This window comes from Penicillium longicatenatum (assembly GCF_028827895.1).
Source record: "Penicillium longicatenatum strain IBT 33135 chromosome Unknown contig_2_segment0_segment0, whole genome shotgun sequence".
NCBI classification, from domain to species: domain Eukaryota; kingdom Fungi; phylum Ascomycota; class Eurotiomycetes; order Eurotiales; family Aspergillaceae; genus Penicillium; species Penicillium longicatenatum.
The window spans coordinates 7,386,767-7,413,834 of NW_026643120.1; the positions used below are offsets into that span (position 1 = coordinate 7,386,767).

At 46.2% G+C, this 27,068-nt stretch overlaps 6 protein-coding genes across 6 annotated transcripts; 5 read left to right on the top strand and 1 right to left on the bottom strand.

Annotated features, from left to right (window-relative positions):
- Nucleotides 1-10,582: 10,582 nt before the first annotated feature.
- On the top strand, nucleotides 10,583-12,193 carry N7484_005297 (ankyrin repeat domain-containing protein; the record flags this gene model as incomplete). The annotated part of the gene is made up of 1 exon (XM_057115717.1): nucleotides 10,583-12,193. One exon carries the CDS (start codon nucleotides 10,583-10,585, stop codon nucleotides 12,191-12,193), a length of 1,611 nt encoding a protein of 536 aa, XP_056975857.1.
- Nucleotides 12,194-14,672: 2,479 nt separating this feature from the next.
- N7484_005298 (Allergen) lies at nucleotides 14,673-15,425 on the top strand (the record flags this gene model as incomplete). The annotated part of the gene is made up of 1 exon (XM_057115718.1): nucleotides 14,673-15,425. One exon carries the CDS (start codon nucleotides 14,673-14,675, stop codon nucleotides 15,423-15,425), a length of 753 nt encoding a protein of 250 aa, XP_056975858.1.
- Nucleotides 15,426-16,483: 1,058 nt separating this feature from the next.
- Nucleotides 16,484-17,169, top strand: N7484_005299 (3CxxC-type zinc finger protein; the record flags this gene model as incomplete). Its single annotated transcript, XM_057115719.1, has 2 exons — nucleotides 16,484-16,977; nucleotides 17,073-17,169. 2 exons carry the CDS (start codon nucleotides 16,484-16,486, stop codon nucleotides 17,167-17,169), a joined length of 591 nt encoding a protein of 196 aa, XP_056975859.1.
- Nucleotides 17,170-17,997: 828 nt separating this feature from the next.
- N7484_005300 (BTB/POZ domain-containing protein) lies at nucleotides 17,998-18,774 on the bottom strand (the record flags this gene model as incomplete). The annotated part of the gene is made up of 2 exons (XM_057115720.1): nucleotides 17,998-18,676; nucleotides 18,731-18,774. The coding sequence occupies 2 exons, from the start codon at nucleotides 18,772-18,774 to the stop codon at nucleotides 17,998-18,000; spliced, it is 723 nt and encodes a 240-aa protein (XP_056975860.1).
- A 477-nt stretch (nucleotides 18,775-19,251) lies between these two features.
- On the top strand, nucleotides 19,252-19,653 carry N7484_005301 (uncharacterized protein; the record flags this gene model as incomplete). The annotated part of the gene is made up of 1 exon (XM_057115721.1): nucleotides 19,252-19,653. The coding sequence occupies one exon, from the start codon at nucleotides 19,252-19,254 to the stop codon at nucleotides 19,651-19,653; it is 402 nt and encodes a 133-aa protein (XP_056975861.1).
- Nucleotides 19,654-22,285: 2,632 nt separating this feature from the next.
- On the top strand, nucleotides 22,286-22,945 carry N7484_005302 (uncharacterized protein; the record flags this gene model as incomplete). The annotated part of the gene is made up of 1 exon (XM_057115722.1): nucleotides 22,286-22,945. One exon carries the CDS (start codon nucleotides 22,286-22,288, stop codon nucleotides 22,943-22,945), a length of 660 nt encoding a protein of 219 aa, XP_056975862.1.
- Nucleotides 22,946-27,068: the final 4,123 nt, after the last annotated feature.

Genomic DNA, 27,068 nt, shown 5'->3' on the forward strand with positions numbered 1-27,068 from the left:
CTGTGATCGTATAGTCGATGGAATGCGCACATATGCCTTACACCCATAGACTCGGAGATTGGAAAGAGATGGCTTTGGGTCCATATATCCAGGTGGATTAATCCCAGTCTCCATAAGCGCGTCATATAGAGCTTGGTGGGGCGTTGCCCAATTCAGTCGTCTCATGGGGGTCCGATTCAGCAAATAGACCGTAGAATTCGCTGCTTCAGGCCACAGCGAGCTTAGAAGACCTGCTTCAATCAACATGGAGCGGCATAATTCAGCAATTTATGCTCCAGCACGCTTAGAATATCCATTCTGCTCCGGCTGACCAGGTGGCGTATAATGGTATTGAATTCCGAGTCGTATGCAGTCAATTTAGGTAAATTGTGATAAATTCGTGTCACCATCTGTATGGAGCACCTTGACCTGAATTCCAAATTGACGCTTCAGAAAGGCAATCTTGGCTCTTAAGTTGTCTGTAATATCTATTTTGCTTGATAAATTTGTTGAAATATGATAACCAGTCACGGGATAATATGCGTGACTAATATATTGCACCTGATTGTGAGTGCGCTGCATATGGGTGAGATCCCAGTGGATAGCCTTAAATGGGGACGTTCCAGTCGTCATGGGACGCCTTGATATCTGACGTTTTGCCTTGCTGAGCTAACATGTCTCGTAAATATGTGGAAATATCGACGTCTTGTCGATCTCGATGCCAGTTGTCGAATCCTGGACGTGCTGCACCACTTCCTTGCTTATATGACCTAGACGCTTATGGACGAGCTCTATGGTTGCCTTGGTTATATAGGGACTAGACGACGTCCCATAGGTAACTGGTCGAATTGGCAAGACGTTTGATTGTGCATATGTGGTAGTTATATCAGGCTTATGGAGGCTGTTAATATGGTAGTTTGATGTGAGAAATGCGTTCTGAAACACGTTCTCTTTATCCTATTTGACTAGCAATATGCCAGTTTGATAATCCACCTTGCATAACCAGTTGCCAGTTTTGCCTTCAAGGCAGCTAGTCCGGTCGTTGAGATACACACCTGCTGCACGTGCACGCGAGGCGGAAATGAGGTTGACGTGGAATGATGGGGAATATGCGACGTTATGGAGGTCGAAGCGGCTATTTCCCTCGGTTGGCTGGAACGAGACTGATCCAATACCTAGAACCGGCGTTCTAGTATCTCCGACTTTGACGTATGTGCTCCGTTCTACGAAATTAGAGAATAGCGATCTGTCGTTGCACACATATATGTTTGACCCTGTATCAAAGGCCCAATCTGGATAATTCTGCGGTGCTGAAACGTGGTATGACGTCTGAATTGGGGTCTCTTGCGGTTGATTCAACCCGATCTGGTTGAATATAGTTAGCATGCTAACCGCGTTAGCACCCATATTATCCTTTTTGAATTTGTCTAAGGCTGTCTTGAATGGTAAGCTCTTGCTAGCTGCTCTCTCAAAGCGTGAATCCACGTCTTCATCCCATGTATAATTCGCTGGTCTTTTTGACGGATTGAGGTAGGCGCAGTCCTGGAATCGGTGATTTCCGTTATTTGGCACATTCTGACAGGGACAACGAGGTGTCTGTTTAGTCGATTTGCCTGATTTAGACTATTCTGCCTGGTCTGGAATATCCTGGAACGTGGCATGTGACTGGTGGAATGAGGTCGTCTTGGGTTTTTCAATATCGAGATTCTGGCTGAAACTTAGACAAAGTTCGTCAAAATCCACTTGAATATTTTTCTTGATCTTTGATATGACCTCGTTATAGGTTCGGTTATGCCATAAAGGGGTAATATTGTGCACGGCGTCCATGAAGTCTAGAGGTGCACAATCCGTCGTCTGTACGATGGCAATTCCCTCTATAACACCTTCATGATATATTGTCTGCACCTGGATGACCCAATCCTCAATTTTCTGACCCTGAGATGGGCCCTAGATCGTCTTCCTCCACCGTTTTTCGACTGTTCTCCGGTGTAAGACGTCTCGCTGATTATATAGGAGATATAATGCTCGCAGCATCTCAAATCCAGTTGTTTTATTAATCAAAAACTCCTTCATTGACTTATTGATTGTAGATTGTAGGGCAATTTCCACTTTGCGAATTCTCTCTGACACGTCTTTGACCTCTAGGCGACGTTTGACTTGTCTGTTATATAATGCATCGTCCACGTTGATATCTGTGATATCTGGTACCCTAGGTAAAGCTGCTTGAGGTGCATTCTGTTCTGGATTGATATAATCCCATACAGTCTGCTGCTTTGCGAGGCGCTTAATTTGGGTATACCAGAGCTGCCAGGTGGTAGGACCCGTCAGGATCACATCTGTGGATGTAGACATGGTGGAAGTAAGGTCAAAATGATGTCAAAGTGAGAGATATGTGAAAGATAAGTGAGGCTTGAAGGATAGGACGTGATTTTTGGGGACTTAGAGATTCGTATGGAGGATTCTGAGGATTCTGGACGTTCTGGAACGTTCGAGGATATGCAAATTGTCGAATTCTGAGCTTGACGAGCTCAATTTTGGCGAATATGGAGATGAGGTAGAAGAATATGATAGACAATATTGTGGGGTAGGCCCACAAGATTAGTCCGAGCTCCACCCGAGCTCCACCAGGTGGGATATCCGAATTCAACGTTGAATTCTCCACGGAATATCGAATAGAAAATATATGAAGAAGGAAGAATTCTCCACACGAAAATGGGGTATATATAGCAGGATATTACCGGAATTTTCCAGCAAACTTGCAGAATTTTCACCCACAAATAACAAACACAAACAACAAACACACAATTTATGTGTTTATATAACACAAACACACAAACACACACAAACACACACACACACAAACACACACAAACACACAAACACACACAAACACACAAACACACACAAACACACAAACACACAAACACGTATAGATACGTGTAGGTAACACACACGTCACACGTGTGGACAGAGAACACAAATTCTGACTTAGAATTGCGTCAAAAATGGTGAAATGTGAAAATATCACAATTCAGAGGTAATTCTATGAGGCTCTAGCTGACTAGCAGGCTCAACAGAATAGAATATGAGATATCTCTAGACTAGAGACTATCTCAGAATAACCCACACGTACAGCTACGTGTGGTCAAAACGACCTAAATCGTGTCTGTCTGAGGTTGGCAGGGCAATTGGTTACCAATCTCAGGAAAAAACGACACGAATAGTGTCAAAATATGAGGATATTGTTGTGCTTAGAGAGGGCACACCGGGCTCATAACTGTCTGAGATTGGCAGGGCAACTGGTTACCAATCTCAGGGAATTAGATCAGATGAACAAGGCAATGTGGTCAAGCTGAGCTAATTCAGGGTCTTCTCAGGAAATTCTCAGGATAGAAAGTGGAGAAGAAATTGGCATAAGATTCAAACTATTCTGCCGAAATACGAGAACTAAATACCTGAGATTTAGAGTAGAAATCAAACAGAACAAACAAATCAAGTAAAATATCACATGATATGACATAAACGAAATAGCGGAGAATTCCGGTAAAAAAGTGCGAACTCAGAGAACACGTAAGGACTCCATTCTCTGACATATATAAACACACGTCCAGGCTAGTCGGCTCAGTCAAAGACCATCACACTTAGGCAAGAACGCATTATTCACGTCTATCTCAGAGGTCAGGAAACCCAAGATAACTATTAAGGTTAGCTTTAGTGGTGACGGGTAGATGCGGTGATTAATAGTCCATAGTAGCAACTAGTCTATTATGGTGATACTTAACTAAGCGTCGTGAACCGTTAAATAAGCGTGCTTCAATAGTTAACTAAGCGTCCATAATCAGTTAAATGACCATTCATAAACAGTGGCGCCTACTCTAGTAAACGGTTAAGCCTGCTCTAGTAAACAGTTGAGCCTGCTCTAGTAAACGGTTAAGCCTGCTCTAGTAAAGGGTTGAGCCTGCTCTAGTAAAGGGTTGAGCCTGCTCTGGTAAACGGTTGACCCTGCTCTGGTAAACGGTTGACCCTGCTCTGATAAACCGTTGAGCCTGGCCTGGCAAACAGTTGAATCCGTTTACATCAACAGTTGAGTGCTTAAACAGTCGACCGGCATTCTTAAACAGTTGATCGGCTTTCTAAACAGTTGAGCCTGTACTGGTAAACAGTTGAATGAGCGTTGGTAAACAATTGAGCCTCCTAGGAAAACAGTGCTTGGAACGGTGACCAGCCCAAAAAAGTAACCAGCACTGAAAACAATTTGTCGATGGTGACAGTGTCAACGCGTCGACGAGCAGACTGTCAATGCTGAGTCTGGACGCGTTGACAAACAGAGTCGCTCAGGCGGTGTGTCACCCTTCGCGCACACTTCGTCCGACTTGGGAAAAGACCACACCCACATCACTGTATTTTTTTCCTCATAGGCCAACAGCCGTTGTCAAGTCCTTCTTGACAGAAAATAGAGTCGTGGCATGCGGCTGGTAATTACTAGGAAGAAAGCTAGATCGTCGTCATTAATTCGAAGTGTACGCCAAGAATCAGGTTGGAAATCACCTTAATCTTCTCGATATATATATAGCTGCACGTCTGCTAATGAATAAACAACATGTTCCATCTTTAGACTACACACGCTATGACATCGAAGTCGCATGCGTGACCTTGAATCTCTTTAGTGCCCTCACAAGAACATGACCAATGAAGTCTACACCGGTCTCTTTAGATACGACTGTGATACATCACGAAACAAATCGGATTTAAATTATGTCAAGGTTCATCACGTATGATGCAAAAAGGCCATAAAGTTAATGCTCAGCAACTCCACTGGTCACAAAGGCAAGTTCCATATTAAATCAAATACTGCGTGTGAGCCCTAGATCCGATAAAATTGACACTGTACACGAACGTCGTGTATATCTACATTGTAAGCTCCCCCCTGCCCCACACACTGACAAGGCTACCATCTTACGAACATCAAACAACATGAAAAACTGCATGTCTCTCACTGAAAGCAGTCATCCATCTATCTACAGGAATGAAGGTATCCCATAGAGGTCTGATCAGCAACTACGCAGGCGGTTGAAAAAGCATCGTGCAGGATGAAAGCAGAATGAGCCCTGCATCCAAGACCCTTAGCTTTGTCCGGTATGATGAGCACGTTGGTCTCGGTTTTGAGTCCTCGCTGAGGCACTTGGAAAAATACCAAAGAGCCTCACAGTCGCCTTAGTCACTGTTGTGTCAGCAGCTACGGGGGACATGCTCGACCAGGCAAGTCAAGGCCTAGTGGGGATCATGCGTCGCGGGACATCAGCTACAAGATCAGCGACGCAAAGCTGCTTGTCTGATGAGACACATGGAAGTGCGATAAGATGCCCAGGGCTGAGAGGTATATTCAATGAGAGGTGGCCGGAGAAGCGTCAGTCATGACGCAACGTCGGCGATCAGGACGGTGGTATTCTCTAAATCAAAGTCAGCAGAGCTAATTGTGCTTGGAAAGAGAGCAAACAAACACGCTGGGGAGGGCCCGGAGCGAGCAAAGATGAACTTCATACAGCCATGCAGGAATGTACGCGACGGCGCAGATGTCACAGGGACTCGACAAGACGATGCGACGTAGAGAGATAAGGACCTTGCATCTCGCACCACAACATCCTGGCGCAAAACTCATCCATATGCCTGAATGGCTAGCAACTGAGCTAAAGGTCAAGCACCATTGTGGCAGAGTCCTTCTTTGTTCTGCCATTTGCGGTGGAAGGGCTATCCTTACACGATCCTGGCTTCCTCTTCGTAGATTCCCACATCTACCCAGAGCGAGTTTCTGGGTGAATTTGACACCGCTGAGTACAGTACAGAATTCTCTGTATTTTTCTTTCCATCAATAAAATGGATGTAGATTTTTTGGAAGCTCAGATTGACTTGTTTTGAGCGAAATCGAGGCCGGAGCCAGGTGTCACGTGATAAAATGGCAGCGGATGTTTTGGAAACCACGTTGCACCAATTTGGGTCAGCAACCAACAAGAATCTCGAGAGATACATTTCACTTAGGACGGCGCGAGTAGGATCGTGATTTGATTGATACCGGAGAGACGGCGCAATTTGAGTGCACCTCCATGAGACCTTCCAGACCTAGAATGAGTGATATGATCAAGTAGGAAGGCATTGTAATGTGCTTAAAATTGAAAGGCCGCATGGAACCTTGCTAGCTGAAATAAACCCACCGTCGGTGGCACTTAGTAAATGGCTTTGCGATGACAGTCGGGTCAGAGTTGCAGAGCTTGTAGGTTGCACTGCATGGCTTCCCAGATGTGGGCTTCATGCCACCCACATTTGGGTACAATTGCTCCACTTGCAGGCCATGAAGAACCAGCGGGTGCACTCTGGTATGGTCCGCTTGGCGGACGAGTCTATAGAGCCCATTGATGTGGGTATATTCATCGAGGTTCTCATTTAATGAAGTGATTCCCTTTGTTGAACCTCTCCTCAAGTTTCAAGTATCGTCTTGTTTCGATCGCGTTCTTTTGTTCAAGCATGGGGACGGCATGCGCTAGCGTAGATATCCATGTCATCACAAAAGCCGAGTGGATGACACGCTAGAATGCACATTCGCTGTCTATTGCAGACGGTCCGTGGACATCGATAGAAATCGGCCGCGCAGCAGGTAACCAGTGTTTGCGAGCGCCAGGTGAGCCACTTGTCGGGAGCAAAGATGTCAAATGGTGTCGGCGCTGCCACTCCCATTGGGTAGAAAGACAGCGTGATGTCTCCGAAGATGTCGAGCTTGGGACTGGCGACAAGTCATCCTTGGAGACTCGTCTTTAGCCCGCTAAAGCGAAGAATGATTGGCGGCGAACGCGCCCCTCGGGCAGTGCTTGACAAGGGGAGGCCGTTATCGATCCAACGCGACTGCAAAGGCGGTGAGGCGTCCAAGACGCGTGGCAGTGTTTGCGCCATGTCCCGCGGAGTGGTCCGCACGGCATTTCAAAATACGTCAGTTAACATCGGGTCCGAGAAGATCCCACTCACAATTCTTCATGTTCGACCTTGCGCAATCCGTGACTCGCTCTAGTGACGCCCGGTAGACAACACAGACCACGATTTGGCGTGGCTCTGCCGGTCTCCAACTTTCGACCCGACCAATACTCGCTCTAGTCAACTCTTTCAAGATCGCTTCGGATCTCTCTCTCCTGCTTGGTATCACAGCTGTAGCCGACTGAAATCGCCGTGTAGCATACCCCGAGCAGACATATCCAATTTTCACTCAACTCCTGGCCGACTTCCGCGAACCACTCCCACGAGCCCAATTCCACGAGTCAACACCCAGAAGCCAACACCCACAAGACCGACTCCCACAAGACCGACTCCCACAAGACCGACTCCCACAAGACCGACCAAGTCCAGCCATGGCACTGACTTGAGCCAGACAACCGTGGCGATCAAGCCCTTCGTGAGCATGTTGCTCAGCATACCCTTTCGTTTGGGAAAATGACAACGTGTACTCCGAAAGGAATCGCATATCCGGAATATGGCAGTCAAACGCCTGCGGCATTGTTGACGTGCTTCGGGTACTGCACGGAGACAACTTCTATTGGGCACACATTAGCAAAACGATCAGAAAAGGGACCGTAGACTCACATTCATCCGATGGCCGATCAGTGTTTTGACGGACGATTGGGGACGGGTGACGGCTGCAAAATCCAAATTGCATAAACTCATTTTGGGACCGCTGAATCATAAAGATGACCCTTTGCAAAAGTCTGGCAAATATTCCAGTGTTCAATAATTGGGCTTGAAAGCAGACGATGGGGATCATGATTTCCATCTCAGCGACCGCAGAAAGCGACAACCCTTGTGGCAGATCTGAATGCTCATGGCCATCTTCTTGGACTGATTCATTGCGATTGACGTCTGTCCCGAACAGCGAGAGATACCTACCCATTGGATGGACCTTCGGCATTCTTCTGACTTACACGCTTTCTAGATGAGGAAGCCAGCCTCCCGTGAAAGGGTTCCTCGATAGTCAAACCTATCGCTTTATATATCTACCATGCGTCGTGTATTCTCGGTCTATATATTAGTCGCATGGCTGCCTGAGCTTCACAAGGGTGTGGAGTAGGAGCTGGTGTTTTCGGTCTGTATTTGTAGGTGAGGCGAAAGAATGAAGGGATCGGGCAATCTCTATTTACGGCGACTTTCACACTTCGACGCGGCTTTTAAAGCGAGATACATCGCTTACTAGAAAAAGTAACGACGGTGTAAGACGCGTGCGAGGCTCGTTTAGCTACACGTTATGTCTCGTAGCGGCTTAGCTAGTGACCCTGTAAGGCAGTCAGCATGTGTCTAATAATGAGGGTTCACTCACGGTCTTTTATCCAATCTCACCCTGCACCTACGATAGACGACACTGCCAAGATAGCGAAAGAGTCGTCTTATGGAGATAAGTCTTATCTCCAAACCGATCTAACATATCTTCCGTCTTGTAGCTCCATGAGGCCGGTCTGCTCCATGTGCCCTCTAGCCAAGATCATGGCTGATGATTAACTAGTGGTGATAAGGTAGAAGCATATAGTAGGCGTACTTATTTTAAGAGAGGTCCAGCCGCACGAGACCTGTGGCCGCGATGGCGTGCATAAGTAGCCATACTTAAGACATTATCAGAATATCGAATCATTTAGGATTACGGCGATATATGCATTAGACGGGCTCGAGAATGGCGATGTTTAATACTTGGAGATCTGGCTGATGGTCTCACTGGAGACACTACTTGATAAGCATATGTCAGGAGTAGAACCAAAGTCCGGGCCCATAACTCATATAAAAGCGTCGGGTCTCATGGTGATTTTGTTATCGGTGTGACTGATAGGTAGTTATATAACCTTGAGGTGTTGACTTGGGGCTATCGTATGTGAGGAGACCTAGCTGGTCGTAACATTAGGTGTTTTAGCACTGGCCGACGGGTATGGGGCTGATAAGAGACTTACCTACAGGATGCCTTACTTTCACTCTTTATGGTCGAGAAGCTAGTCAGAAGTCACGTTATTAGCTCAACTCGACAAGGTACATGGATATAGCACTCACCAAAGGACTGTCGCCAAGCTCTGGCCCACAGGCACGAAGACGGGCATAGTGGAGTGAACCACCGATGGGTAGAGAGAGGCAGGTGACTTGGTGGCTTAAGTGGCCACCGTGGGTATTAATGACAGCAGGAGTCTGGGTCAAAGAGAAGGGACTCATCAGTCCGCTGCAGGAAGGCATCTTGGTTTTAGCTCGAGAGAATCCGTAAGATACAGTAAGGAAGATAATTATTTCGATAGAGAACCAGGGAAGGATGCCATATTTATAGGTCTATTAACTGGTCTTGTTACCGTCCGCTTTATATTACCGCGGTGAAGTTTTTCCTGTCTATCAATTTCTGGAGGGCATTGTTTTCGGGTGCATCGAAGTTACCTATGCAAAGTCAGGCCTGTTGAACCGCGACTTACTTAAGGTGACTGGCTATGCAAAAGTCAACAGGCAGATGAAAAGTGAATGGTCATGGTCAGGGTGAAACATGCCTTCAAGTCAATCTCTGGAATTTTTAAATAATAATAAATTATTAATTTGTTTGGTTTTTTTTTTTTTTTTTTTTTTCCGTGTTTCATTCAATTATTATTTTGTCTGAAGAGCGTTGATCAACGTTCAATCTTGTCTCAACGACCGTACTTTCAACAGTTGAAAACGATGGGCAGCCATTAACGATCGACTGCGACAGCATGCACCTTTATCACCATCATCTGGACTTCAGTATTGGCTGTTGATTCAAAACAGAGGCCGGCGATCATGCTGTTTTCTGAGTAAGTCGCCTCACTTGTTGATGACGGATTTTCAGGGTCCAAGCCATCGCACACTCAAAATTATTTCCACTGAGTGTACTGTAGCCATGCCACATTGACTATAGTACTACCGCTCTTACTTTGACCTGTCTTGGACAACACACATCAATGATTGACACCATAAGCCGGACTTCGGCCAATGCTAGCCGTCGGATCCAGAGAGCCTTTCATGTTACAATTCCAGGTCGTGTCAAGCGACAACCGGTCCTGGGATCTCAATCAGTGATCCCGCGAATGACTGAGCCGGAACTGGGAATGCATTCACTGGCCCTGGGAGCTAGCCTGATCCTGGGGCTCTTAAGCCAAATCCTAGAGCTGTTGTACTTGACCCCGGGGCCAGCACTGTTCTTCGCTGGAGAGATCGCGAGCTGTGAGGACTTTCGAACCCAATGAGTGCACTATTAGCGATTAATTTCTCACTCCGTGGCGGGATGTGAGGCTCCTGAAATATGTAACTACGTTCCCAGAGCCTTGGTTGCGTGTGGGCATGGAACTCTAGCTGGTGGTCAAGCGCCCACTCATTTGTCTTGGTGATATTTAAAGCTCCTCATATCTCCAAATTTCCAACTTCATGTAATGCTAAGTTGGTTAAAAAATAGTCGCATCGACTTCACTCGTCGTCTTGAAGCGAAGCAATACATTCTCCTAGAACATTTCCATGTATGTTCACGTGGGGAAATTTGAGACCAAAGGTATGAAAGGTCGATGCCTCAATGGTGTTACAAAGCTAAAGATACCCACAGATGTCCATTATCCAATTCCCAACAGAGATCCTTTGGATCATAGCCAGTTCCTTAATGGGCGGCGAAATCTGTGCTTTTGCTCAGGCCCACCGAAACATCTATCCTAAGCTGCGTCTGGCGTTGATCAAACACAATGTCAAGCATCAGAACAGCTCGGCACTTCATTGGGCCGCTAAAACCAACAATCGCAGATTTGCAAAGACCTTGCTTTCTTACCGAGCCAATATCAATGCGCTGGTCGATGGTCTTTCTCCTCTCATGACGGCCGCAAATTACGGCTCAGAGCAGGTAATCAAACTTTTGCTGCAGAAGAAAAGGCTACGCGTGAACATGAGAAATACCCAGGGAGAAAGTGCGCTGTGGCTCAGTGTGGCGAGTAAGTCATCATCTGCTGTTGTGTGCCAGCTCCTGCAACACCCTCGTCTCAGAATCGACCTGCCAAATTGCGAGGGCCAAACCGTGCTCTGGCTTGCGGTCTTTCAAGGCAACAAAGACTTGGTGTGCCAGCTACTCTTAAGCGGTGCCAACCCTGATGCGAAAGATCAGCTTGGAATATCGCCATGGATTCAAGCATGCATCAGCAACAGGAGCCAGATCGTAGATCTGTTGCTTGATCACTGGAAGGCGACCTCTCCTGAATTCGTGTCACCTGCTAAAACGCTCGCCAGGAGTGAGGAGACGGTAACATCAGCCGCTAGCCGCGGAGATACGTCCATGTTACAAATGCTGCGCCTCCAGGGAGAAGCTCTTGATACAGCGGATCAACAGGGGCGGACACCACTCCACACAGCGGCCAAGGGCGGTCATATTCAAGCGGTAGATTATCTGCTCCGTCACGCGAAGACTCTCCTGAACCGTCAAGACCGTCACGGCAGGACTGCGCTTTGGTGGTCTACCTATTCATTCCAAGATCGTGTCACGCAGAGACTTTTACAAGAGAAGGACGTGGAGATCAATACGTTCGGAACGTGTGGGAAATACGATACTCCCTCTACTTCGCTCCACCATTTAGCCAGAAGAAAAGATACAACCGTCCTTGCATGGTTTTTGAGTAAGCCGAGTCTGAACCCTAATTTACGCGGGGACTCCCAATCTCCTCTTTGTCTGGCTATACAACAAGGAAACACCGCAGTGGTGAGATTACTCCTCACCCACACAAAGACAAAAATCAATGCCATGGACATATACAGTGACTCGCCGCTTCTTCTCGCAATCCAGGAGGGCCATCGCGATATGGTCCAACTGCTGGTCTGGCACGGGGGTCGGCTGCAGATCAACCAGTTGAACTGTCCCGATGAGGAGACGGCGCTTTGTGTGGCCATTCGTCACGGGAGACTGGACATGCTAGAAACGTTGCTTGGGCATCCTCGAATCAATATTGACGTGATCAATCGTTGGGGTGAGACAGCCCTGCTATTAGCCGTCAAGCGGGAAGACCCCGCAATGGTGAGCAGATTGCTCCAGGGCCCGAACTTACCTTGTATTTTGGCATTGCCAGCGGAGGTTGCTCAATCCCGCAAAAATCGGGGTATGGCTCGTCTCATCCAAGAGGCAATGAAGCAAAAGGGCCACTGCGACTACTCGTCAAGGCAGACACAACGTCAGATATGAGCAAGTCGTGTGAGATACAACTTGATCTGACAACCTCCTTGTTCTAGAAAATTACATCTACTATGCTTCCTAGATGAGGAGACCGAGATTTCTGATTGGACGAGAATATTTCTAGGTGTTCGGCTTCAACAGGCAATCTTCAATTGCTTACAAGCTTTGTATACCATTTTTCAGTAAGGCAAAACAAACCTTCAAATCTGTACCAATATCGCAAGCCTTGGTTGCGTAATTGTCGTCGAATTGGTACTGTAGTAGGTAGAATCGCCCCGATACACATTCGCCGCGCAGTTGATTGTCGGACACGGAGCTAGGCGGACTCCATACTCTTTGTTGGATGGGTCATTGGTTTTTAAAGACCGCATATTCAAAGAATGACAGATTGTGCTGCTTTCGTTCTCAAAGCAAGCACTGTACTCTATTTGCGTGACCTGGAGGCTCCTCCACCGGTATCCAGATAGGAATACCTGCCACCCCTTCGACATATAGAGTAAAGCTGCAAGGTTGTATAATACGATTTTTCCATGCTGCTGGTTAGCCGAGCAAGCTTGGAAGGCACATTAGAGCAGAAAAGTCAATGCCAGGAGGTCTTATTCCAAGGCCGCGAATCTCAGCGATATAGCCTCAGACACTTGGCAAACAATACTTTTGAATGGTCCTTATCGCTCGATGAGGAAGCAGAACGTGGAAGATATCACATCACGGAAGTTGATTACTTCTTGATTGGCTTTCGCACGGTTGTGGCCAAGGTGGATTATCTCGTCTGGACAGGCATTCAGTTCACTAAAATCGCGTGATCGATTTCATCAAATGGCTGTGTCATTATGTGGTTCTGGAGGGCCAGAAAAAAACAAAAAAGGAGCACAGGCTCATGGAGCTTGCTACAAGAGCACAGAAGGAGCAGAGAATACAACATGAACTGTGTGAGTACTGAGCAGAGAAGAAGAAAGTAAGAGAAGAAGAAGGAGAAAGCGTTGATCCACAATGACCTGATGGTCACCTGATCTCCTGGTTCTGTCAGTATCTTTCGAAGAGTAGGATCAAGAGCTTTCGGAGCCTACTCGTAGAATGGGCTTCAGTTTCCCCATTATTCATAGTAATAACACCGTTTTAAGGTTGAGATTTACATAGTAAAGCGCGATTGAAACTGGTAATAGTAATGTCAGACCAATGCTGATGGGGATATCTATAATAAGGTTTCTAGCCACCTAGATAATGGCGCAGAGGTCAAGCAATATCCGGTAGCCATGAATCCGTGAAAGTAAGTTGATGCTTGAATGTTTGAGATCGTGTGGCTGATTTTGTCGATACAGTAGTCAACGCCCGCCTTGCGATATACAAACAAAGAGTCTCGTGCACCACTAGCGTTGTCACGATCACTTTGCTGAATATGTAAGTATGACGGCAGAATGACACCACATCATTGGCTCTTAAACTTTGACTTTCAAGAACCTGCAGGAAATCCGCCCTGTAGAAAATTTACGAAGCATGCTAATTAGCGAGAAGGGGACGATGCGTGAAGATATGTAGAGCACGAGCCATATGCCAAATGTGGAGTCATTATGTGGATGTCTGAGTCTGGCTCCGGTGTCCGGGCTGCCTCGCTATGGTTCTTAGCAGGATGAGGGATTGGTGCACCGGCTAGTAAAGGAATCTCATAGAATATATATATTTTTTGAAGGTTCATAGATTCTCTTGGGCGTTCTCTGGGACCTACTGTCCGTGCTCTGGCCTGTTACGGCATGGTATCCTGTTCTGGCCCGAATACCGTACAAAAGTCTGCAGAGGATGGGTGAACGATGGACGACCCTGCCTCGAAATGTCACAGCGGTGACTGATGTATCGAGAGCCTGTACAAGGGCGACAGCCTTCCTGGTGATCTTGTCTAAAGCCTACTTTAACACCCACCACTGTCGCCATGGTCATGTTTGAGCCTAGCTATACCCAACAGGGGGTTTTCTGACAGGAACGACACTATAACGACACTATGGATATCTATAGCTACTTGGATGAATGCGTACTCATCTTATTGGCGATTACGTTAAGTAAAGTGCTGAAAATTTGATATATTAGCGAGACATACTACGCCGTATACATCAATCAAACCATGAGCTGGGAAATGCTCCACCTTGATGCACTGATCTATTCCCCTCGCTAGTGGTATTCACTGCTCTATCAGTGGAAAATAAAAACAGTTACGTCGGTGGTTGAAGTTGTCAACAACTTTGATATCAGGAAGACAACTTCCTTCACCAGTTGCAGTCAATCGACCTTGCGAGAAAAATACTTTCATTACTGTTGATACTCACGCTAAACGCATCAATCTACATGGCTCAACCCCATCTTGCATCATCTGACATCAGAGGAAAACCTTGCGTGTGAAGCACAACATAAGAAGTCGAGCCTTCTCGGTGTCGCTGCCCAGTCTCAATCAATCTCAGTCATTTTGACTTCCCAATACCATACCACGTCCCTAACGAATATGCAACTCTTCCGATTGACGGGCGCGCTCATATGCTCCGCAATCTGCTGCCAGAGTCACCAGCAACGCCCGTGCTCAGAAAGAGCGCCATATCTTCCCAGACAGGGATTGCTAAACTCACCTCGCATATACCTGATCGCAAATCTCGCGAGGTCAACGCCTCCTAGCGACAGGAAAGCACATCCACGCAACGTTGGCGCTCCATATGGGAGCAATATCATCGAAGTTCCTGGCGACAAAGCAAACCAGTACAAATATGTGGTTCGCTTCAATGGCCCAGCAGAGGGAGAAGGCTGGAGTGTGGTGATCTGGAATAAGCTTGGACCAGACGGTATTCAGGGCGGTTGGTACGGCAAGGCTTGCAGGAGACTCACTCTTGCCGCCGGCCAGTCGCGATTTATAGCCTTTGATGAGAATTCCCAGGGTGGATGGGCCACTGCGCCTGGAACTGCTATCCCTTTGGATTCCAAAGGTGGTTATGCGTCGACGTGGGGAGAGTTTGACTTCGGTTCATCTGTGAACGACGGCTGGTCCGGATTTGATGTATCTGCAATCCAAGCACAGAACGCTGGCCTGGAGATTCAAGGTATGCAGATATGTGATGTTCTCACCCATATCTGCTCAGCAATTACTCGAGATGCAAGTCATGTTCAGAACGCCTACACATGGGATCTTGCCGATGTCCGTGGAATTGGTGGCAATCTTCCCCCCGGTCCAGTCAGACTTGAGGTAACGCTTGATTATGCCAAATGAGACCTATATTGTATATGCCAGTCCTATAGGGGTATAGAATCAACTCTCGCTTATGGTTCGTCCGATTATGGTAAATTCATAATCACAGTGATACTTCGCTCGATTGGACCTTTATGTATGGCTATTACAAGTGAACTACCCGGGTATTTCAATTGCTGCTTGTGGTAACTACTTTGTTCCTGTCTGGAATTAGTCACCTCAATTGACCACCATCATTGGTCTACCAGCGAATCCTTCAGCTCCCCTCAAGCGTACACAACAGGGTATATCAGATACTCACAAGAAAGCTTACGTACGTATTTGTCTCAGTATCTCCCACCCTACCCAGCGAGAGTATGTGTGTTGGTAGTAGACCACTTCAAGCATCAGACTATCTATGCTTGTGTAAGAGGATCTTTTTGTCCTAACGTATCTACCTGGACATGGGTCGTACGAGGTCTACTATACGTCATATTCTCACTGGTGTATTGTAAATCAGTGGTTCTCTTTTTGGGCAGAGGGAAGATTAGAGTGCTAAAATGCACCAACAAGACCATTCGCACGGTGCCTGAGAAGTCCGCTTCTAAACCAAGGTTGAATTTTGATCCAATGACGGCCTTTTTTCTTTTGTGGGTTGTAAGGGGATTTGATTGGAGACAATATTGGCTAGCAAATGACGACAATGGTAAGCATATCACTGCATCATAAACAGGGGAAATGAAATAGCTGTGTTCTATTTCGGGATTCTGACCCTCTCGAGTTCCTTGGGGATATTGTGAGATCTCGCGTAGTATTTCGTGATATCCGAGAGTACTTATAGAGCATTCCCTTGTTTTCATTCTTATCTCAGCAGTGTGTTTAGCGTTGTGTCACACTACATAAACATATCTACCAATCAACTCGTGCTCTGGTAGCGATGCGTTGTCCTCGAGAGGTAGAGCTGCTGCTTTGAAGCGGGGTAGCTTTTCTCCAAGGAAAGTGTTCATAAGCCCATCCAAGGCCATATTTCGATCATATCCCGAGTTCTCAGCGCAAATTTTCGACATCATTAACATTTCACGATCCCACCTAGATTGAAAATGCCTCGCAAAGGACGCAAAGCTGCGAAATTGTGGTCGCTCCATCCAAAGCTTCATGACGACGTAGCCCGCCTATTAGACGAGGAAGGGCTTCTGATAGACTTCTTTGACACCGACGATGAGGAAACCAACATCGAGGAACGAGACACAAACGTAATGGGTCGATTTATGTGCGAAAACAAGGGATGTTACTCCAGCGGTTGGTCGAGCAAGAAAGTCGCGATTACAATTTGCATGTACTCCCGACAGCGATATAATGCACGAGTGTATCACCAGCGGTGCAAAAATTGCGGAGCAGTTGGTCGGCTAGTCCTAGATACTGAGTGCTATGCGGCAAGAGTGGCATACTGGCTCAAAAAATGGAATGGCATCGAGGTACAGCGGCCCAGTTTTTCTGGCCTGAGCAGAGGACCGCACGACAGTGAACTGTGTGAAGGGTGTAAAGTTGGTCATTGTCCCAACTCGAATGAGGATTTAGCATCGGTGCTAGCGAGGTAAGTATGGTACAAGCGTTGTTATACAGTAACTAATTATTCTAGAATGTCTTTCTGAGCGCTGCGCTACATGGCATCACATTCTTGGTACACAGGCTGTCCTCGATCTGGGAATCCGTGCGCCAACTATCCAGTGCGAGTGTGCACGGCTTCGTGATGGAAACACCAGGGTGGAAACTGCAACATGATTGATCAGCTGGTGTTACAGTACTCCATGATCCCTGGTTCTGTTGTGTATGACACTGAGCAAGGAATCGGGCCAAAGACAATGTTTTCTTTTTTCTTTCGAGTTATCTTTGGATCATTTACAGACAAGTAAAATGCGGCAAGCGCTTTGTTGTCTCTCTCACCAATATTTCAAATTGATGCTTAATCTTTTGACTTGGTCTTTGTTCACAAGTTAAGGAACATAACGCAAGTAGCCCAGACACACTTAACTTCGTCTACTGTCGTCATCTTGTCGTCACGTGCGTGGCCGTCTCGTTATAGTCACTTGAAATCAGAACATTCCAACTGATGTCTGCTTAGATTGTAAGGTGCTCTTTCAGATATTGCCCGTACAGCTTTACGTACTATACACTAATTGAGGATGGCTCGAAGGCTCGCAATCAGCAGCAAGCGAGGTATTGCTTGGAACATACAGACGCGCTCGGATCAGTTTCACCATTTTACCCTCTTAGATTCATTCCCGAACTCAATACTGAAACACGCTAGTCTGTGTTCGGCTTAAGCAATTGCGAAATTTCGAAACGTATTGTAAGCTATAGTCACATGATGAGCTACTGTATAATCCATTGGAAATGATCATACGATTGATACCCAATATCTCGACGCCCTCACAAGTAACCAACCCAAAGCTGACAACATTCCTTTTCGTAGAGGGTGTATAAATACATATTCGCCGAGATTGCGCAATTACCGCCGAAATTTGCAGCAAATAGATCAAAATTATGTACCTTGCGTCTTCGACATTTCAGAGCGAAGATAAATACGCAGATGTGTTTCGTAAGGAGAATGAGATTAAGATGAACGAAATCTGTAGATGTTGCGTTTGTTGCCGGTCAGAGGATCCTCATGAGTGGCTTTATACTGTTCAAACTTCAGCCCCTTTAAAACCAAGCCGACTTCTTGGAGAAGGTCAACTCCATAGGTGGGATATTCTCTAGCCTCCTTGGCAAATTTGTGATTTTCACAGAGAAGGTATCCATCCGCTGTTGCTGCAGCTAGAATGCGACGGATTGCGTGCCCCTGAGGTAAGAAAGTCGCCGAAATGATATGCTGAGATGTGAGGCAATAGGTGTGGACAGCCACCCCACCCACATATTCAGGACATGGGTTAGCGATCAGAATATCCTTTATATACCGACAGATTTGAGATTCCATCCCAGCTGTATCGCACATATCTGCAAACCGCGCCAGCTCTATTGCAGCTGCGATATGGTGCTCGGGTTTATCTAAATCGAATTTGATTCTGCCGAGGTAAAGCCATTGTAAGAAAGCCTCAAGGCTTTGTACCGAAACAACTCCTTCGACTTCTTCCAAAGTTGTTGTCTGCTGCTGTCCCTCTTTAAATCTCCCCTCGAACATTGCTGAGAAATATTTAGATTCTCTGCAGAGAAGATCCTTCGATACTGTGTAACTGTAGTCACTAGGATTGACTCCAATTATGACGCAGGCATTATGATAGAGTGGAATAATACTAGATCAAAAAGCGTTTAGATAACATCTTTACTACAAAGGGCATAGTACATACGATCTCGCAAAATACTTGGCACTTGCGTCTGATATATCGGACATTGTTTCAAGTTGAAATGCTGTGAGTTTGTGGAGAGGAGATGCTGAAAGGGGGGAAGGATGAGAGCTGTAGTGACCAGACAACCGACCGATTTTCTTGCGAATTAGTCTGTTTGGCTTGTTTGCAAGTGAGTGGTTCGCGAAAGAGTATGGCCCATACAGCCATGATACGATAGCTATTTTTGTGCCATTGTTTGTTACCGTTTTAAGATACTGCCAATAGTCTGGGTCAAGGGTAGGCTAACCGTAAAGGGTATGGCGCCATGCAAAATAGAGTTCAACAAAGAATTGAAGAGAGTAAATAGGTGAAACTGATTTCGAGCGCGTCTGTACTGGAATTTGAGTGACTGTACGCCATCAAATCGACTGTACCTACCTCACACTGTATCCGATAACGATATGTGCTTGATCCTGTAGCAGCTCTTGGTACTATACAACTGGGCAGCTAGTGGACCGACGCGCGACACTAATCGAACGAAAATGACGGGACGGGCCGAGACACGAACCCCTGAACCGCCCGACCGCGACGAGCACGAAAATTCCCCACCGCGATTACTAAGACCGAGACGCTCCACCAGGCCGTCCAACAATTGTGCCCAGGAACAAGAACTCGATATCGAACAAAGCAACGCGCGTTCTCAGCGAAAGAAGAAGACCCAGGGCAAGCGGGTATCCCAACGTGAAGTGGTAGCCTCGGAATCATCAACAGAGAGCGAGGACCCGAACGCGTCGGAGCTATTGAAGGAATTTGTCAAACTCAGGAAGGAGATCAGACAGCGAGACAAATTACATACGGAAGAGCTTCTAAAAGTCAAAGAAGAGTTTGTCGCCCTCAAAGAAGAGTTCAGTGCCGCCCTTACAGAAGTTCGACACGAGCTATAGACCCTAGCAGATAGACCCGCGATCCCGCAACCCCACCTCGAGCCACACTCTTAGAATAACCACGATGAGATCCTACGCGAGATTTAGTCCTTACGCGAGGTGATCAGCGCCCCCGCTCTAATGAGCTCCCCTTCCTATATAGATGTCGCGCGCACTCCCCCGCCCAGTTACCCAAGTAATATACAGACCCTACTAACGCTAAACACGACACCGACCACCTTTACCGAAACTTTATACTATACGATAGACACCTCGAAGATGGCCGAAAGTGAATTAGCGCTCCTAGAACGCTCGCTTAAAATTCCAGGACCAGGACCGTACTTTCGGGGATCTAGGTGAGGTATTCTTGGAGCGCTTCGGTTCACGTGCAGGCTTCAAACCCAAGTAGTATCTTATAGCAGATCTATACAGCGGTCCTAAGCAGTTGTTGACACACTTCCTGGGCCACATGACGACGATTTCTGTGCTCGGCATTTTCTGGTACTCCTGAGCAAGTGACCTGAAGGATACTTAAATGCGAGAAAACCCCGAAGAGTTTGTCAATTTAATACCTTGTACTTTGACCATCTCAGTTCAGCAAGTAATTGTCACACGCTTTGACCACTAGTGGTGTGCTGACCAAGCCTCCCGTCTTGGTCAGCCACACTAAAGTGTCAAACCACACTAAAGTGTCAAATTTTCACCTTTTAATCCCATTTCTCTACCAAAATACGTCAAATATGCCATCTGAACTCGAAATACGTTACCAGCAAGCCCTAGCTACCATATCCGACCAAAATGAGCCTAATATAACGGAATTAGCCCGGTCGTTCAGCCTTCCATATCGGTCGCTACTCCGTCAGTTCCACGCACGCGGAAAAGTTAAGACGAAAATATCACCACAACGAGCGCTGAATATGATGCAAGAAGCTGCTTTAATCCGATATATTAAGTAGCTTGATGATCTATGGGCGCCTTGTACGCTCCAAGAGATTGAACGTTGCGCAAATTCAATTTTAGCACGTTCTAACCAGCCTCCGGTTAGCAAGATGTGGTCTAGCCGATTCGTCTGACGTCTTCCAGAAGGCTTCTTTTGGATTAAACAGAAGCCTATAGATAAAAATAGGCTAGAATCAGAGGATATTTCACGTCTTATAACCTGGTTTAACCATGTTGGAGATTGGATTGAAGGTATTAGTCCCAAAAATATCTACAATTTCGACGAGACAGGGTTCCAATTAGGTCAAGGACGAGCTCAAAAGGTCGTGACGCGCTATTAATATAGCTTAGATAGGCTCTCTTCGACCGATCGGGGTCAAATTGTCACCTCAATTGAGTGTATTGCCGCGGATGGTTAGGTTATGGTCCCATATTTGATCTTCCAAGGTCGGACGCATATAGAGGACTAGTTCCGTGACAATCCAGCGCTTAATCAGCACTATAAAATCTAAGTCTCTCCAAACGACTGGTCGTCTGATCTAATTGCCCTAGAATAGCTTCATTTATTCCATGAAAACACGAAAAATCGCGTTGGGACCAATGGAAAACGCGTGCTTTTCTTCGACGGGCATGGATCCCACCTTACGTTTAAATTCCTCGATTTTTGCGAAAATCACCGAATTATCCCAATCAGCTTTCGACCCCATACCTCTCATTTTACTCAACCTTTAGACCAAAAGCCATTTTTAAGTTTAAAACAATATTTTCGGAAGGAAAATACGCTTATAAACGCGTGGTTCCAGCCCGATTCAGCAAAGCGGGTATTCCTTCAAAATATCACTTCAATCCGACAGAAATCATTCCAACCACGAATTATCAAGAGCGCGTTTCGAGATACTGGAATTTGGCCTTTTAATCCTAATATTGTGATCGGACCAATCCAAAAAAGATGGGATGAAAGGCATAAAAATGACCCAATTCTCGAGCTCTTAGGCCACACACCAGAACCACACTCTTCGCCTATTAATTCACCACCTCGAACAATTGAAAGGCTGAATTATGTGGGAAATAAGCTTGAAAAGCGTATTGGAAAAATATCGGACGAAATGAAAGATCAGACCGAAGAGCTTAATCGGTTGAAACGCGATTTCAAGCACTACCAGATAGGCCAAGTTATCAACACGGAGTATACCAATGAGCTTGAGAGGAAATTCCTCCCAATTCAAGCTCGTCAACGTCCAATTCAGACCAAAAGGTCTAGAAAGCAGCTATCAAGCCTTACTGCTTTAACACCTCTAGATGCCAACCGGCGAATTTGGAGACGTGACGAGGAGGAGAAAAGGTTGGATCATATGCGCATGCTCCGAGCCGCTGCAAAAGAATTGGTCCCAATTCCACAAAGATCGGACGAAAACGGAGAAATTGAGGATTCTGATAGCTGGGTCATTGGAGATGATGGAAAACCACTTTATACAATAGATACAGAAGGTGTGACGCTGGAAAAGCTCAAAAAGGGTAAAAAATGACACTTTAGTGTGGCTGACCAAGACGGGAGGCTTGGTCAACACACCACTAGTGGTCAAAGCGTGTGACAATTATATCTTATAAACTAAAGGTCTCCCCGCCTTCCAAATTCTTGGACCTCTACGTGGGATTCGATTCGTCAAGTGGTGCTCCAGCATAGCGAAGATCAAGCTAGCCTACCACCTTTACGATGCTCATTCGATATATTCTACTGCTGGAGACAATCTTCTTACGGATGGTCAGCGGACATCTGATCATGATCTCGCCTGAGCCCTACAGCAAAGAAACCCTCAACAACTCTCCTCTTGCTGAACATGGTAGCGATTTTCCCTGCAAACTACGCACAGATGCATTCTTGGCTCCTTCAACAGAGACTATCTACCAGATCGGCATTGTGAACACAATCAGGTTCGAAGGAAGCGCGACACACGGTGGCGGCTCATGCCAATTGAGCCTGACCAAAGACCGTGAGCCAACCAAAGATTCCGAATGGAAGGTCATCAAGTCCTATGAAGGAGGTTGCCCCACGAAGGCAGAGAAACTTGCCGGAGGCGCCACTACCGACAATGGCCTTCAACTCGATTTCGCAATTCCGGAAGGCGTTAACTCCGGAAAATATACTTTGGCCTGGACATGGTTCAATCGTATTGGGAACCGTCAGATGTATATGAACTGTGCCCCAATCACCGTGGCGAGTGACTCGCCGCAACAATCCTACAAGAGCATACAAAAGCAGAGGCCTAATTTCCCACCCATGTTCATCGCCAACATAAATGGCTGTATAACCAAAGAGAATGTGGACATTCGGTTTCCTCAAAAGCATTATCGAGCACAATGGCCAAACGAATAATCTTCTTCGCTAAGGTGAGCCATCATGTACCGGAACACCTACTTTCGGTGCCTTGGCAGCCATCAGGTCAACTATTCCTGATCCTGCTAAGGGTGTTATTGGTGAGACCGTTTCATTTTCCACTTCATCCACTCTTGCCCACACTCCGTCTTCGGCTTGCTCTTGTCGTGCTCTTCGTCGCAATTCGGACCATCGATAATATATCTTGAGCACTCAAGGCACAATCAAAGCGTATAGGCTAGTGGAATATGAAAGAAGGCAGGCCGATAGCGAGAATGGGCTAATCGAACTCATTGAGGATCCCAATTTTCGTCGCTTCCCATATTCCAGTTTGGAGATTCAGGCTCAAGTTCAAAATTTTGTTATTCGCTCACTTTGTGCAGTACTCCAAGCACCTTATATTTTCTATCATACCGTGTCGTGTCATTCTTTGATCATCAACATGCAATGAGAGTGCGTCTCGGCACGTCCAACTGTAAAAACCTCTCCAATGGTATACCCAGCTTAGAATGATCCAGAGGTGAGTGCAAGATTCAACATCGTTGAGCCAGAAAATTGACGCAATACTTGCCTTTCGAATCTTCCCGTATTTAGGCAAAGACGTCCATTCGGAGAGTGAGCTTGAACCACGAACGTTAATCCAGGCAGAATCGGCAACATTCCAAATTCAATCTATGTTTCGTATGGTCAACCAGGCCAACTCGAGAATACCCAGTGTATTATGCCCAGAATTTGTAAATATAGATCCTCTCAACAGGGTTCATAGGTCTACCTCATGCTTGGCTCCTTCATTAATAGCGCGTACGTGTTTCCTGCGGTCCATCAGACACTCCTACTTACAGTAACCATCACATGCTTTTACTTGTTTCGCATCAGTTACTAAGAATAGCTCAGAAGGGTTCATTAGACATTATTTATATGAATTATGCATTTTAAAGGGCTCCAAGTGCTCTAGAAAATGAGCCCGCTATATCTGTAGCCTAGTCATTTCTGGTGGTCGAAATATTCACCACCAATGGGATGCACTACCTACGGTGAGACTTTCAAAATGTTTTCATGTAACGACCGACAGATGTTTAGACCGCAAACTGTTATCTTCCAACTCTAAATTGACTGTGTAACTACCTTCAATCATAACCACAGCTTCTCTTTGAGCATCGCTTTTTTGCAGCTATGCCATTCTTTCAACATATAACATATTTGGTGTCTAACCCAGGTCAAATCCTTGCTGGCCGCATAAGCTTCAACATCAAGAATGGCGCATGGTTCATAATCAAACCGTAAAGGCTAAGCTGAGACTATAAATGCCCATGTGCACGCCGCCCCATGACCGAGGCACCAAACAACCTTTTTTCAACTGAACTCTGATATTCTGTATCTAAGATCAATATGAACATGAGTCTTTTGCTGGCTTTTTTCACATCCATCACAGTGGCTCTCGGAGGGACCCTTCAGATAATTGACTATGAAGGCCAGTGCTTCATGTATTCCACGGAAAATTTCAACTGCACTGAGGTCTCAGAGCCATTTGCACCACTTGAAGGCGCCTTCTGCTCCAGTAAGAAACCCACTGGCGATGAAGAGTATTTCTGAGTACAAAGCACCATGACACAGTCCGAGTCCAATCCAGTTAAAGTCAATTTGTGTGGCTCTTACCAACATTCTGCGTGGGTTGAAGGGTATCAAAGTGGTTTGCTTTACTTTCACAACGACCAGGGAGATGAAGCGAGCTGCAGGATCGATAAATCTCTCCAAAGGGGCAGCTCCTGTACCGTCGGTAGCAGTATATGGACCTCGACTTCAAACACAAGACCCCTGCAAACTTCATCTGACGCTACGTCCGGCCATGTATCAGTTGCGGCAGCGGGAGTGATCACGGCAACCTATTCGGATTCGTCGATCTCTCCGAGTTCTACAATGGATTGTTAGATATGAAGGCAGTCAACAGTCATTGTTTGGCTACGCCACAAGTTGTCATTTTCGGTTTCTTGAATTTAAGTTCACTCGGTGTGTGAGGACGCAAGAGGGTGATGGACTTTGATTTTGTCCCAAGCCTCCCCCTTTCTTAGGTTGGCAATTTGACCATAAGTCAGTTGCTTCATGTTTCGCGAAAATCAAAGTCTAATGTCATCTTTTTTTCACAATATTTGAAGCCAGTGACCGTACTGTATCTTTATTAGATACTTGCCATTCCTATCCACTTTCCAAGTACTATCCATGTATTTGTCGACTCGTTACCCAGCCAGAAGGTGTATTAGTTTCAGTTTACCGCTGAGAGGCACAGAGTGCGTTTGTAAAATTATGTCCCCTGGCCCCTCGTCGAAGTTGAACTTGGATTGAGGCAACAGTATGATCCTTTCGTAAGTATGAAAACATATAGCTATGGAAAACCGTTGGCGTCGTCTAAAAACCCAAAGCCTGGTGTTTAACTCCGAGTCCCCCGATTGGGATCCACAGTCAACTGTTTCTGTCCCTATCAGCTCCCTCTGAGCTCCTGAGCTTCATCACAAAAGATGTAGCCAAAACGTTGGTTTTGTCCGTCTCTCTGAACATTCTTTGCTTTAGTAGACGGCCATCGGATCACTGCCCTTGGCTCCAGCACCACCGCATAGTCGAACCGTCGTAAAGTTTCAATCCGGACCCTATTGACCAGTAGTGGGCAATCAAACCCGTAGTGCCAAGAACTAGTCTCTTTGACGATCACCGTTGAAATTCGTTCATCCTCATCTACTCCAATGATTCATCAATTCGTTTTAACTAAGATGGTATATTGGCAAAGCCTTGAAGCAGAATGCTCATTCGGAGAGTCTGATGCTTTGTAATCACCATAAAACCAAGGAGTAGCTTTTAGCACGTATCATGAGTACACATGGAAACACACTGGCTACATTGACTATATCTTCTTTTACAACATCACCATTTTTGCTCCAGATCTATCCCATGTGTACTTTAAGTCATAAGTGTTTCGGTAGAGACAGTGCAAGGTCAAGGGTCTGGTGTGAAGGGGTGTCCCGGACTATTCGACGACACAATTCGAAATGAACAAGAGAACCAGTTAGCAGTGCGGCAGCCAGGGCTATATGCAATGTAGGCAAATTCGACGTGGCTGGCTGGCTTAGATACAATATGCAAGTATAAATGATCTAAGCAATTTATATCCATCATGCATGGAAGGATCAATATGTCATAACTTTAGTTGTGTCATCGTTGCTTGTAAACTCGTATTCATTTCTGGAGGCTTCTGGGAGCACTCCAGCTTCTGGAAACACACTTGAACCCCAGAACTCAAACTTCCATATAGCGCTGGAAAGTCTAGGGCCTTGCCATCTATTGGCGACTAGGAATCCTTTTTTCAACCCGAGATCCACCTCGCTTGATCCGTGAGTACGATTACTCACATGGCAGGGGTCCTGGTATCCAACTCCCGCTTCCCAGGAGCCTAAATCGTTCCCGAACTTCTCCTAGTGGTTTCCTACCGTACAACAAGTGATCCTGCATTCTGAGTTCATATTGCCCCAAGATGTATCTTCTGGTACATATAAGATAGTCAAGAATTCTCCTCCATCTCTCAGCTTTCTATTCAAGTTACCCAACACGCCAATTTCACACGAAACAAACCGTACTCCAGCTCCTCTTCAACCCAGCAGTTCAATGTGAGTATGGCACAGCCCCTACCATTTACTACACGATTTGGTACATCAGTTAATACTAACGTAACAGATAGATGTCCCTTCTCAATCTTCCTGTTGAAATTCTTCTTTGCGTAGCAGATAGCCTGGATCAAGCCAGAGATTTGCTTGCGCTTGCTTGTCTCAATCAAGCAGCGAACGATCTTTTTATCGACTATCTGTACAGGTTCAACGTCCGACTCCAAAGCAGCTCCGCCTTGTTTTGGGGAGTCCGCCGAGGCAGATCGGAATTGTAAAAATGATGTTGGACGACTACCGAGCGGACCCCAACACCACAGACGGTAGATCCCGCACACCAATCGTTTATGCAATTGGACAAAGAACGAGACAATTATTCACACGCTTCTTGTCCATAAGAGAGCGGATATCAATTGGCAAGATAAACACAGGCAGACCCCACTGATATATGCCATTGAAAGGAATCTTCTGTCTAC